Source organism: Pelophylax lessonae, assembly GCF_965119305.1.
Source record: "Pelophylax lessonae genome assembly, chromosome: 4".
Lineage (NCBI taxonomy): Eukaryota > Metazoa > Chordata > Amphibia > Anura > Ranidae > Pelophylax > Pelophylax lessonae.
In genome coordinates, this window is record NC_138771.1 from 80,577,146 (window position 1) to 80,590,966 (window position 13,821).

The 13,821-nt window shown below is 37.5% G+C and overlaps 2 protein-coding genes across 2 annotated transcripts in view; one reads left to right on the forward strand and one right to left on the reverse strand.

Moving 5' to 3' along the window:
• FAM227B (family with sequence similarity 227 member B) overlaps positions 1-13,821 on the forward strand; it is a 733,538-nt gene that overhangs the window by 104,364 nt on the left and 615,353 nt on the right. The gene's annotated exons all lie outside the window — the stretch shown is intronic.
• Positions 10,165-13,821, reverse strand: part of FGF7 (fibroblast growth factor 7) — a 122,919-nt gene continuing 119,262 nt past the window's right edge. Inside the window, exons 3-4 of the mRNA XM_082254049.1 lie at positions 12,194-12,297; positions 10,165-11,329 (exon numbers count right to left, since the gene is read on the reverse strand). Of these exons, the coding sequence (XP_082110175.1) occupies positions 11,135-11,329; positions 12,194-12,297 (299 nt within the window). The 3' untranslated portion in view covers positions 10,165-11,134. The remainder of the gene's footprint in view (positions 11,330-12,193; positions 12,298-13,821) is intronic.

Below are 13,821 nucleotides of genomic sequence, written 5' to 3' on the forward strand. Positions count from 1 at the left end.
ACTTGCAGTGGTCATTTTATGGAATTCCCACATTTCCTGTTGACTTATTTAGTGAGTGACATTATAAACAAGGAACTTGTAAAGAATATTTCCTCTCTTAATGAAATTACATTTTATTTGCCAGTGTTATAAAACAAGTTGAACTAAGCCTGAAGTGTTACATGGTTACTCAGTCCAAAGCCTCATCAGCTCATAGCAGATCCTCAGTCTCTGCCTCTTTTGTGCCAAGAATGCCTAGGTGCTCTGCAATACATTCTGAACTAATAGATAAGAAGCCTGAACCTACCCATTCATGTTTTCTAAGCTCTAATTTTGGCCTATTACTGTAATGTGTAGCCTGACAGTCTGATAGGGAAGCTTAGGAGACAGAAAGTTGTGGGACCAGTTTCCTGACCTGAATCTTGATGGTACCGGATTAGGTAAGTGTGTGATGTTTCAGGTTTGCTTTAAAGTGAAACTAAACCCTGGTTTATAAAATAAAATTCAATTCAAGTTTGTAATATTACCTCAGAAAAGTACATTCTAATGCTTTCAGCCTCCTCCACATCTCCATATTCCTTTTTTATTCTTTTATGATTGTGGCTTCCTGCTAGAGGATGACTTAATTTGTTCTCCATGGTCACACTGTATGTAGGAATGTAGCCACCCTTTCCTGCTCCCTTCTGAGATGGAATAGGGACTATGGACTGTGGGCTGTAGGATGTGTAGAGTGCACAGATCTGTGCATATGAACATAATTAACGTGCACGGCTTGTTCCAAACAGACAAGAGAAAATAAGATGTTCAGGAGCTCACATAGGACATTGCAGGTAGGCAAAGAGACATTATTTACTAAAGGCAAGTAGACTGTGCACTTTGTAAGTGCAGTTGCTCCAGAGCTTAGTTATTAAGATGAAGCTTCACTTTTCAAAAAATACCAAATCACACGCATAGAAAATGAGAAAAAAAAAAAATATTATTTACTAAACTACAGTGTAATTGCACAGTCTGTTTCCCTTTTAGTAAATCAACCCCACAGTAATAAAAGATTTAAAGAAAAATGGATTTAAGGGCCATTAGCTAATAGATGTGGGTGTGGGTTATCTTTGGCGAATAAGGATATTATATAGTGTCCCTTTATTTTTAGAGTAAAATGGGATTACATAGTTGCATTTTGTACTACAGAACAGATAAACAGTTAATTTTTCCAAAAAAAATCGTGGCTAAATGCAAAAACATTTGTCTACATTATTTTATCTCAAATTACCTTGCCGGGGCTTTGTTTGAGAATAATATAGGGCACATGATATTTTGCATATTTTTATTGTTCCCTCAGAGACGTCCATTGCTGCTGTTGCCGCAGGCTGTCGTTTTTGTCTGACATCCAGTGTATGCTGGCAGCCGAGTTGTGTACTAGACATGGCGTCTAGTCACTCGGGAAAAATACTGCTACTTCGCCAGACTTTTTTGTTATGTTTTGTTATTTTGCTAGAATTAAAAGCATATGAAACAGAAACAGCTTAATAAATTCTCTTTTTATAAATAATATCAATGTAAATAACTTATATCAATAAAGCACCAGTACAGATAAAATATAGTTTAATACTATCACCCAGAGAAGGGCAATAATATTTGTTCAAAAACATTCAAAGCTGTGTACTCTAGAAGGAGTTATACAAGGCAAAGGGTATATCACATATTTAAACAAATGATAATCTGTCCTGTTTGTATGTGAGAGATGAAGTATGAATTACTCACCCTGTATTACGTATGTTGTACTTGACTCTAAAATACAGTTGTTAACTCACTTTATGTCTGTCAAGCCAAAAATGTTTTCCTCGACAGGGGTTATAAGTGGTTAAGTATTAGAATCCCTGTCCTGTTTTTACCGGGGCTCAGCTAAAGAGATTTTTCCATCACTTTCTGTTCTGGTGAAGTATGGAAGAATCTGCAACGCAGACACTTAAATAAAAGCTGACAGGTTTAAGCCTTTTCCTACTCTACTAAAGAACAAAACACTTTTTTTTTTTTACATTTCTGACTGTTGCTGTTACAGACTCCCTTATAATTCTTGTCTGGTAAAGAAATGTCAGCAAGAAAGGAAGTGAGGGGAAATCTCTCGAATGGAGCCCTGGATAGCACTAAAAACCTGACATGCGTTCTAACACTTCCGCAATCTATCTAAAACAAAAAAAATATATCAATATACACTTTAGGAAAATGCTCACTTATTTTAAATTTCTTTAGAATCTATTTACTTCTGCTGCAATTTGGTAGAAAACCATTTAAAGTAACACTCTGCAAAGCCATTGCAAAACTTATTGCCCTAAATGAGTCTGAGATCATCAAAGGAGAAGTTTAGCCAAAGCTATTTTGGCTGTACTTCTGCTATTGATCACAGGAGTGCAGTTTGTTGTGCTCTCCTGTGACCTGTTTTCAGGTGACAGCGGGCTAAATCGTCAATCAGTCAGTCCAGGCTTGGGAAAAATCTGAACTTTACAGCTGAGATCCATCCAGGTGCTTGGACCGCCAGCTGGCTCAGCTGTTCAGGGAGGTGCTGGGAGACATAGCCAACCTCTCCCACCCCCTGCACAGCCCAATCTCCAGTAAGCACTGGAGGGGCAGAGCAGAGAGTCAGTGACTGACATTCAGTGAAGACTGAGAACTAAGCGATCAGTGGTCTTTGATTGCTCAGTTCTCAGTCTTTGAAGCGGCGGAGAACAGATGCAGCGTTGGATCAATGCTGCATCCACCTAAGTGAGTATAAATGTTTATTTTTTTAAAACCTGAGCTTCTCTTTTAGCAAAGAATATTCAACCATGACAAAATGATTGGTGTCCATGTTTCCTCTAGGGAGTGTCACCCTCTCTATTTGTCTTGACCATTGGTACCAGAGAACTGAAAATGAGGGGAAAAAATAAATATATTTATACAGTATCTCACAAAAGTGAGTACACCCCTCACATTTTTGTAAATATTTTATCTTTTCATGTGACAACACTAAATAAATTACACTTTGCTACAATGTAAAGTAGTGAGTGTACAGCTTGTGAAACAGTATACATTTGCTGTACTTCTGCTATTGATCACAGGAGTGCAGTTTGTTGTGCTCTCCTGTGACCTGTTTTCAGGTGACAGCGGGCTAAATCGTCAATCAGTCAGTCCAGGCTTGGGAAAAATCTGAACTTTACAGCTGAGATCCATCCAGGTGCTTGGACCGCCAGCTGGCTCAGCTGTTCAGGGAGGTGCTGGGAGACATAGCCAACCTCTCCCACCCCCTGCACAGCCCAATCTCCAGTAAGCACTGGAGGGGCAGAGCAGAGAGTCAGTGACTGACATTCAGTGAAGACTGAGAACTAAGCGATCAGTGGTCTTTGATTGCTCAGTTCTCAGTCTTTGAAGCGGCGGAGAACAGATGCAGCGTTGGATCAATGCTGCATCCACCTAAGTGAGTATAAATGTTTATTTTTTTAAAACCTGAGCTTCTCTTTTAGCAAAGAATATTCAACCATGACAAAATGATTGGTGTCCATGTTTCCTCTAGGGAGTGTCACCCTCTCTATTTGTCTTGACCATTGGTACCAGAGAACTGAAAATGAGGGGAAAAAATAAATATATTTATACAGTATCTCACAAAAGTGAGTACACCCCTCACATTTTTGTAAATATTTTATCTTTTCATGTGACAACACTAAATAAATTACACTTTGCTACAATGTAAAGTAGTGAGTGTACAGCTTGTGAAACAGTATACATTTGCTGTCCCCTCAAAATAACTCAACACACAGCCATTAATGTCTAAACTGCTGACAACAAAAGTGAGTACACCCCATTAATGAAAATGTCCACATTGGGCCCAAAGTGTCAATATTTTGTGTGGCCACCATTATTTCCCAGCACTGCCTTAACCCCCTTGGCCATGGAGTTCACCAGAGCTTCACAGGTTGCCACTGGAGTCCTCTTTCACTCCTCCAAGACTACATCACAGAGCTGGTGGATGTTATAGACCTTGCGCTCCTCCACCTTCCATTTGAGGATGCCCCACAGATGCTAAATAGGGTTTAGGTTTGGAGACATGCTTGGCCAGTCCATCACCTCTACCCTCAGCTTCTTTAGCAAGGCAGTGGTCGTCTTGGAGGTGTGTTTGGGGGGTTGTTATCATGTTGGAATACCCAGTCCCTGAAGGGAGGGGATCATACTTTGCTTCAGTATGTCACAGTACATGTTGGCATTCATGGTTCCCTCAATCAACTGTAGCTCCCCAGTGCAGGCAGCACTCATGCAGCCCCAGACCATAACACTCCCACAACCATGCTTGACTGTAGGCAAGACACACTTGCTTTTTTACTCCTCATCTGGTTGCCGCCACACACGCTTGACACCATCTAAACCAAATAGGTTTATCTTGGTCTCATCAAACCAGGTTCCAGTAATCCATGTCCTTAGTCTACTTGTCTTCAGCAAACTGTTTGCAGGTTTTCTTGTGCATCATCTTTAGAAGAGGCTTCTTTCTGGGACTACAGCCATGCAGACCAATTTGATGCAGTGTGCGGCACCTCTGCAGCAATCCTGGCAGAACTCGTATATCTATTTCTCAAAGACAACCTCTGGATATGATTCTGAGCACATGCACTCAACTCCTTTGGTCGACCATGGCGAGGCCTGTTCTGAGTGGAATCTGTCCTATTAAACAGCTGTATGGTCTTGGCCACCGTGCTGCAGCTCAGTTTCAGGGTCTTGGCAATCTTCTTATAGCCTAGGCCATCTTTTTGTAGAGCAACAATACTTTTTTTTCAGATCCTTAGAGAGTCCTTTGCCATAAGGTGCCATGTTGAACTTCCAGTGACCAGTATGAGGGAGTGAAAGTGATCACACCAAATTTAACACATCTGCTCCCCATTCACACCTGAGATCTTGTAACACTAACGAGTCACATGACTCCAGGGAGAGAAAATGGCTAATTGTGCCCGATTTGGACATTTTCATTTAGGGGTGTACTCACTTTTGTTGCTAGTGGTTTAGACATCAATGGCGGTGTGTTGAGTTATTTGGAGGGAACAGCAAATTTACACTTTTATACAAGCTGTACATTAGCTACTTTACATTGTAGTAAAGTGTGTGGGGTGTACTCACTTTTGTGAGATACTGTGTGTGTATATATATATATATATATATATATATATATATATATATATATATATATATACACACAACTGCAAGAAAAAGTATGTGAACCCTTTGGAATGATATGGATTTCTGCACAAATTGGTCATAAAATGTGATCTGATCATTATCTAAGTCACAACAATTGACAATCACAGTCTGCTTAAACTAATAACACACAAAGAATGAAATGTTGCCATGTTTTTATTGAACACACCATGTAAACATTCACAGTGCAGGTGGAAAAAGTATGTGAACCCCTAGACTAATGACATCTCCAAGAGCTAATTGGAGTGAGATGTCAGCCAACTGGAGTCCAATCAATGAGATGAGATTGGAGGTGTTGGTTACAGCTGCCCTATAAAAAAGCTTTTCACAAGAAGCATTGCCTGATGTGAATGATGCCTCGCACAAAAGAGCTCTCAGAAGACCTACGATTAAGAATTGTTGACTTGCATAAAGCTGGAAAGGGTTATAAAAGTATCTCCAAAAGCCTTGCTGTTCATCAGTCCACGGTAAGACAAATTGTCTATAAATGGAAAAAGTTCAGCACTGCTGCTACTCTCCCTAGAAGTGGCCGTCCTGTAAAGATGATTGGTAGAGCACAGTGCAGACTGCTTAATGAGGTGAAGAAGAATCCTAGAGTGTCAGCTAAAGACTTACAAAAGTCACTGGCAAATGCTAACATCCCTGTTAACGAATCTACAATACGTAAAACACTAAACAAGAATGGATTTCATGGGAGGATACCACAGAGGAAGCCACTGCTGTCCAAACAAAACATTGCTGCATGTTTACAGTTTGCACAAGAGCACCTGGATGTTCCACAGCAGTACTGGCAAAATATTCTGTGAAACCAAAGTTGAGTTGTTTGGAAGAAACACACAACACTATGTGTGGTGAAAAAGAGGCAAAGCACACCAACATCAAAACCTCATCCCAACTGTGAAGTATGGTGGTGGGGGCATCATGGTTTCGGGCTGCTTTGCTGCGTCAGGGCCTGGATGGATTGCTATCATCGAAGGAAAAATGAATTCCGAAGTTTATCAAGACATTTTGCAGGAGAACTTAAGGTCATCTGTCTACCAGCTGAAGCTCAACAGAAGATGGTGTTGCAACAGGTTAATGACCCAAAGCATAGAAGTAAATCAACAACAGAATGGCTTAAACAGAAGAAAATATGCCTTCTGAAGTGGCCCAGTCAGAGTCCTGACCTCAACCCGATTGAGATGCTGTGGCATGACCTCAAGAAAGTGATTCACACCAGACATCCCAAGAATATTGCTGAACTGAAACAGTTCTGTAAAGAGGAATGGTCAAGAATTACTCCTGACCGTTGTGCACGTCTGATCTGCAACTACAGGAAACGTTTGGTTGAAGTTATTGCTGCCAAAGGAGGTTCAACCAGTTATTAAATCCAAGGGTTCACATACTTTTTCCACCTGCACTGTGAATGTTTACATGGTGTGTTCAATAAAAACATGGCAACATTTCATTCTTTGTGTGTTATTAGTTTAAGCAGACTGTGATTGTCTATTGTTGTGACTTAGATGATGATCAGAACACATTTTATGACCAATTTGCGCAGAAATCCATATCATTCCAAAGGGTTAGCATACTTTTTCTCGCAGCTGTATATATATGTATATATATATATATATATATATATATATATATATATATATATTAAAGCAAATGGGGCTTTTATGTTTTATAGACAACAGAAAAGTGATGACACACAATAAAACAACCATCAATAGCTTTCTATTCTAGGTCACAGTAATTTACCCAAACTAGAACCTCTTTAGGCGTGATATATACACATCTATACGTTTGTAGGCTATATTATTATTTTTAATGGCTAGCTCAGTTGAATAACAGTGAAGGGGAGAACTGACTGTGGTTGTTTGAATGTCACTAACACCTTTAGCATACCTACATGTGTAAGTGCATTACTTTTATTTTTTGGTCTAATAAACGGTTTTACACTATGGGCATCTCTATCGTTTTTATGTGAATCCGGGAGCCTTGTTTGTGGGTCAGCCATCTATACCACCAGGGGCGGAAAATATGCATAGAGGATAGAATACCTTGCCTGTGGATACCGATATTGTGATTCCTGCATGCATCTGCTTACATCTGGTAAGCAGGGATTACTAGTGACGGTCATAGAGGGGTCACGTGTCATCTGAGTGTTCCTATATGCCTGTTTGTTGCACTATCTGGTAATTGAATTGAGATCTAGGTGGTGGCTTAGCTCATCTCTTTATCTGTCTTAGTCATCTGAGACAGCCTTCGGATAGTTCATACTTAATTTGCTTTTCCATCTGGTAAGCAGCCTGTGATGGTGGTGGCCTTCATTGACACTTTCCTTTCCTGACACACACGGGACTTTCCTTTTATCAATTATATACAGTATCACGCTATGTGCCTGTTTGTGTTTTTTATTCTATTACTTCCTTAACGGTGATCCTGGGACGTATACTACTGGGACTGGACCTGCACACAGGGGACAAGTGACCGCATCCAGGGATATCTTGATTTGTGATATAAGCATCTATATACACACAATCTGGTAAGCGGTGACTTCTGTCAACGGCCCTGAAGGGTTCCTTTACTATTAGAGCGATTTCACTTGCTCCTTATACCTACACTATCTGGTAATTACATCGTGATTAAGGTGGTGGCTGTTATGTTGGCTTAGTCAGGATTGCTTTATTCGCTATTTTGCTTTCTCTGATAATCCATCTGGTAAGCAGCCTGTGATGGTGGTGGTTCCTATGAGCACTATTTCTGTCTGATACACACGGGTGATATACCTTCATTATACAGTATCACGCTATGTATTCCTATTATGATTTTGATATATCCATCAACTTGTAATCCTGGGACGGAAATTTCTGAGGAGGAATTCTTCATAGACTCCCATCAAGTTTGGATAAATACACGCAAGGCCCAATTTGCTGCTGCATCTGGTAAGCAGTAATTTCATACGTAATCTACTTCTGTGGATCTTCGCTTGAAATTTTGGACCCTTATTTGATCAGTTCATATTTCAACACTGAATTTTGGGACTTATTTGGACTCATTATATTCGTGTCACTAAGCGCAGCTTTTCTATCCACAACACCTTTTGAGGCTCTGTTCCACCCCCCTGGTTTAGGTTAAGGATCAAGCATTTCTACAGATCTCTTACTAGAACTCCGAAGTTCTTGATGTAGGATTTTAAAACATAGGAACATAGGCATGAGAGTGTTCCATAGACTTGTATCGTGCTTTTGTATCCCGCCTCTAGTATGTTTTTAGAAATCCTTTTAAACATTCCATTTGTGGATGTTCACTTTACCTCAATGCAAAGATTGATTTACCATTTTATGTACTTGTGATGTATTGTTGCGCAGAATAAAGTTTATATAAAGCCAGTAGACAGAAGAAATGAAAAGGAAAATCTCCAACATGAAGTGTCCCTAGTTGAAGATTTCTCATCTAGTCCTGTTCTGGTGATTACTCAAAACGTTACCTTCTACTTTACTTCCAGTGTTGGGAAAAGTGGTGACTTATACAAAAAGAGAATTGCCTATGGGGGGCGTGCACAGCAATACAATCTCAACAGTGTTATCACCACACCCTAAAATATTACATTAGATACATTTGTAAAGGTATCTAGTAATAATATTTATTGACACTAAACTGTGATTTAAAAAAAAACATCTCTTCAAGTATGTATTCCTACCTCAAAAAAGTACCTTCTATTGCTGTCAGCCTCCTCCAAATCTCCAAAAAAAAATATTTTTTTTGGAGTGTGCATAAAAGCAATGCACTGCTCGTTCCAAACAAGTGAGAGGAAAAGGAGAGGTTCGGCAGCTCATGGAGGACATTACATTACAAGGAGGCAGAGAACTCAGTTATAAATGATTTTATGAAAAATTGATTACAGGGCCATTAAGTACTGAATGTGTATGGAATATTTTTGGAGGATTAGGATATTGCTTGGTTTCACTTTAACAATTTATTTTATGCATTTTAGAGTGTTTTTCTGCCTTCAAGGGGAACACAATTTCTCTAAATAATCCACATGTGCCACACCAGTGGCATACCTCTTCAGTGTAATACCAGTTAGCTATCTGTAGAGTTTTAAAAAAAAAAATGTAAAAAGCAGTTTTGAAGCTCATTCTTTTTCTCTAAAAGGCATCTTTTTCCTTTGAGAGAAGTGAGAAACCTTGTTTTATTTTTGCCCAAAGCAGGAGTGCTTTCACAAATTTTTGACATTTTAGGATTTTACATTGAATGAGTGCTTGTCTGTATGATAACATGCAATTTACTATTCATTACAATAAGTGTTGAATAAAAAAAGTATAGAATATTGGATACACAGTTGTTTGGTCACCCGAAGAGATAATGGAAAGTCTGGCAGCTTTTGGTGGCCTTGTACAAAGAACATACATCATACAGACCAGTGTGTGCAGATTTGCACAGATTTTACATTCAATATTGGTGAGGCTGCAGTGCACAATTGTGCAACCCTTGCTAGGGCACCATATACTCCATACCATTTATAACAACATTTTTAAGCAAGAAATATCATCACAGCTGCACTTAAGGGGAAAGAAAATCAGTTAAAGTGTATCTAAACCCAAGTTTGCCAGTCTTCAGATGTGGTGGCTGTATAAGTGTTTTTTTTTTTTTTACTTAATTTTCACCCAGGCGTCCTGCCAGTAACACACTTCTTGTCATAGGGTGACAATGCTCACTCATTGTACTGTATCTATGGCGGACCAGCATTGTGAACCTAGACAGCTCACTCCTATTTTAAACTACATAACATCTCCCCATCTCACCATCTCCATAGCATAGGGGGAGGTGTTCTGTAGTAGTCTACAGAGGTGAGCTGGGCAAAGCTGATAACAAAATTTGAGATTTCAGTGCAGCATTGCCTGCTCACTACAGAAAGTTAGGAGCTCACAGGATTTCTGGCAGGATCAGCAGGTATATGTTGCACTAATCTAACTGATTTTTTCTTACTGATATAAATTAAAAGGGAGCAACTAAGAGAAGTTTATTGTTGGGGTTTGCATACACTTTAATTTTAAGAGCTAGATTAACTAGTAATGACCATTGATAACGTCCGCCTACAGCTGATACATTCTTATAAACAAAGGCATTTTTTACAAGATATTTTTTCATATAACTGAAATGCTTTTATTAAGTCGGTATTGCAAGAAATTGATGTTCTCATATGTAGACCAAACTGCACATAGACAAGCGAGTAATGAATTTGTAGTACTGTTGGTTTAAAATATGAGCAGCATCTGGCATTCTTATAAGTGAGGAGTAAATAACAAATGGTATATCCTCATTTGATAAATACATTTTAATTTGAATGCCATAGTCACAAAGGTAAAATATTATGTTTCATTTATATTATATTGTGCATACAGTTTCTTCACTAAGAATCATTTAGGTACCGCTCAATGTCTAAATGCAGAATTGACTTGAAAATCTGACATCATTCCAGCAGCCATACGGTCCAACATATTTTACATAACACTATTATCTGCTCTTTTAAAATAATAAAAAAAAAAACACAAAAATATTTTTTATTATAGCAGCCATATTTGACAAGCAGATTTTATTTTAAATATAAATCATCAGATGATCAAGTCAATCCTCCTTCTTTTGGGATAATTTAACAAAAAAAAAAATAATACCCCAGGATTATGACTACATATGTTTGTACAACGCTTCAAAATTTTTACATCCTGAATTTAAGTATATCTTGCTTTGGCTAAATTATTTACGATTTTTCCTTGTATACTTTGGGCAGAAGTCCTTTTAAGTCCAAGTTTGCGCAAGTCCAGCTTGTTTGGATTTTCAGTAGTAGATCCAGCTTTTTTTTTCACTTGTATCATTTGTATGTTTTTATTATTAATATTATTATTAAAATAAAAAAAATATATATATATATTCCGCTGGAACTGGTGGTGAACAATGGTTAGGACATGTGCACTGGAAGGAAGTGGGAACTTTTGTTTTCTTTCTTGGATTTCTTCCCCTTAATTGGAGACCCTTTATTGTTCAATGCAACAAACATCTCTTTCCCATTATGTTTCCACTGGGCAGATGCATATGTGTTGTATTTGTTCTCTTGGATCAACTCTTTAAAATTGCAGTCTTCATTGCACAATTTCTGAAATATAAAAATAACAATTATTAATTACTCAGCAGTTGCATTTAATATGGTCACATATAGCCCCAGCTGTAATATATTTCTGACAATAATTAAATATTCTTATGCTTTATAAATGCTTGTTACCAGCAGGTACATTAACAAATATTTGAATTTCGGTTAATTTTAAACACCTTATTCTCAGCGTGTAATGTTTAATTCACAATGGCTTCAGCTTGTGAACACTTGTCTAAGCAGCAGAGTTGATAGCAGTTTTTTTACAAATATTTGGTAATGTTTCAACCAACTTCAGACAGCTTTCTTTAAACTCCTAAAGCATATTGAGCTCCAGTTGGAAAATAGTGGCACAGACTTCCTTCCGAAAATGGTAGTTGCTTTTATGACATTAGCCTCAGTATGTTTTGAGTTGCTGACCTGGAACAAGCATGAAGAAATAAAGCCAGATTGAAGTCAGAGCTCCTGATCTGCATGCTTGTTCTAGGTCAGTGACTCAGTGAAAATAATGTTTTTACTGCATCAGCATGGCAATCAGGCAATGATTTTTCTTTCTAAAGATTGGAACTACATTATCCTCTCATTACAGATTTTCTTTAAGCTGTATGTACAGTGTAGCAAATGTTTTGGATAAAATAGGAAGCCAATTTGTTTTATGCTCTTTGTATCTGGTTGGAGAGATTTCCCACCCTTTGTTTGTTTTGTAATGCAAGGCAAGTGTGAATTGAGCCTAAGAGCAGTACTCTTCCTAAAAATTCAGGACATTTCGGAACTGAATACCTGGACACCCTTTAATTACAAACTATAGGTTTAATGTGGGTAGATTTAAATAGGATCAACCTATTTTGTCACATGTTGTATTGTATTTACCTTTCCATAGAGCTTTCCAGATTTATTCATAGCAAGAAAATATTCACTTTGCACTCCTTTGATTGCAACGATTCCAACTGTCACTGTTCTGATTTCCAGAATACCTGCAAAATGTAAAAAAAAATATGTTTTTTTTTTAAATGTATATTTTTTTACATTGTCATGGTAGTGAACAATTGTGTGTTTAAGGACAGTTTTACCAAGTTTCATTTACTAAGAGTATACAGACAAACACAAAGTGGTTGATTTACTAAAACTGGAGAGTTCAAAATCTGCTGCAACTGTGCATTGTAGCCGATCAGCTTCTAAGCTTGTTCAATTAAGCTTTAACAAAAAACATGGAAGCTGATTGGTTTCTATGCAGAACTGCACCAGATTTTTCACTCTCCAGTTTTAGTAAATCAACCTCAGTGTTATTAAATTGAATAAGTAGTTTATGAAAAACAAATATTGATTTACTTGTTTAGTTCATGTTTATATGAAACAATTTAAGAAGTTAAAGCCTATTACATTGGGAAAAAACAATTGTTTGGTGGTATTTTTAGATTTTTTTTCCACAACAAAATGTGCTGGCTGCATATAACAGAATACATAATCACATTGTTGTTCCCTGTTATTTAATTATTATTCAAAATGAATATTTAATGCATTTTTTTTTTTATGATATATGCTGCTCTCCTTTTCTGACCAGCAATCAGTCAGTGGGGAAGGGCAAAAATAGTCCTCTTTTGCATGTTAGCATGTAGCTAAGCCTCACGTAAGGGGACACAAAAAAAAATAAATAAAATGAAGAAGATATTAGGGGCAAAAGTCTAGTAGATATTTTAAATGATTAATCTGGCGTTCTATGCTCAGGAAATTTTAAACAAGAAATGTAATCCCTATTAAAAAAAAAAAAAAAAAAACCCTATACCTATTCACATTTTTTCTCCTGATCCTGATTTCTGTAAATACCCTCTACATGCTGTTTGACCCAATTAAAATAAATCCACAATTTTTCTTTTTTCTAAGTTGTCAGTTTGAATAATTTTATTGTAACATAATGGAAAAAATCTTGATGGTATTGTGACTAAGGACGACTGTGAGAATGTGATTAACTCAAGTCTACCTATATCACCTCCAAAGAAAAACAGAAATCCTAACATGTGTAAATGATACAAAACAGACCACTGTGTATTGTGCTTTCAGTAAGATAAAGCAACTGCTTGACCTTACTGGGCATTGAAAACCTGATAGGATTTTGCAGTGATTTATGCATGTGAAGATAAACAATTAAGTACTGTTCACTTAGTTTTACATCTGTTTAACTTATACCACCATTTTCCTTTAGGTACAGTAAGACCATGAATATTTAATTTGAATATGTTTTTTTTAAAACTAACATTGCATGTATTCCTGTACAGTATATATAAAACATTGAACAATTTGAATCAGTCTCTACCATCATAGTAGTTTTTAATTTAATGTGCCTTCCTCTGTCACATACAAAGTTGCCAGGATCACTTTGGCTAGAGCTAATAACCTATCAGTATGTTTTTGGTTTGTTGGGAAAAAAAGTGTGCCAAACAGGAGACCCGTGCAAATACATAGAAAACATTTAACCACTTTACTACCAGTCACGTAACCTC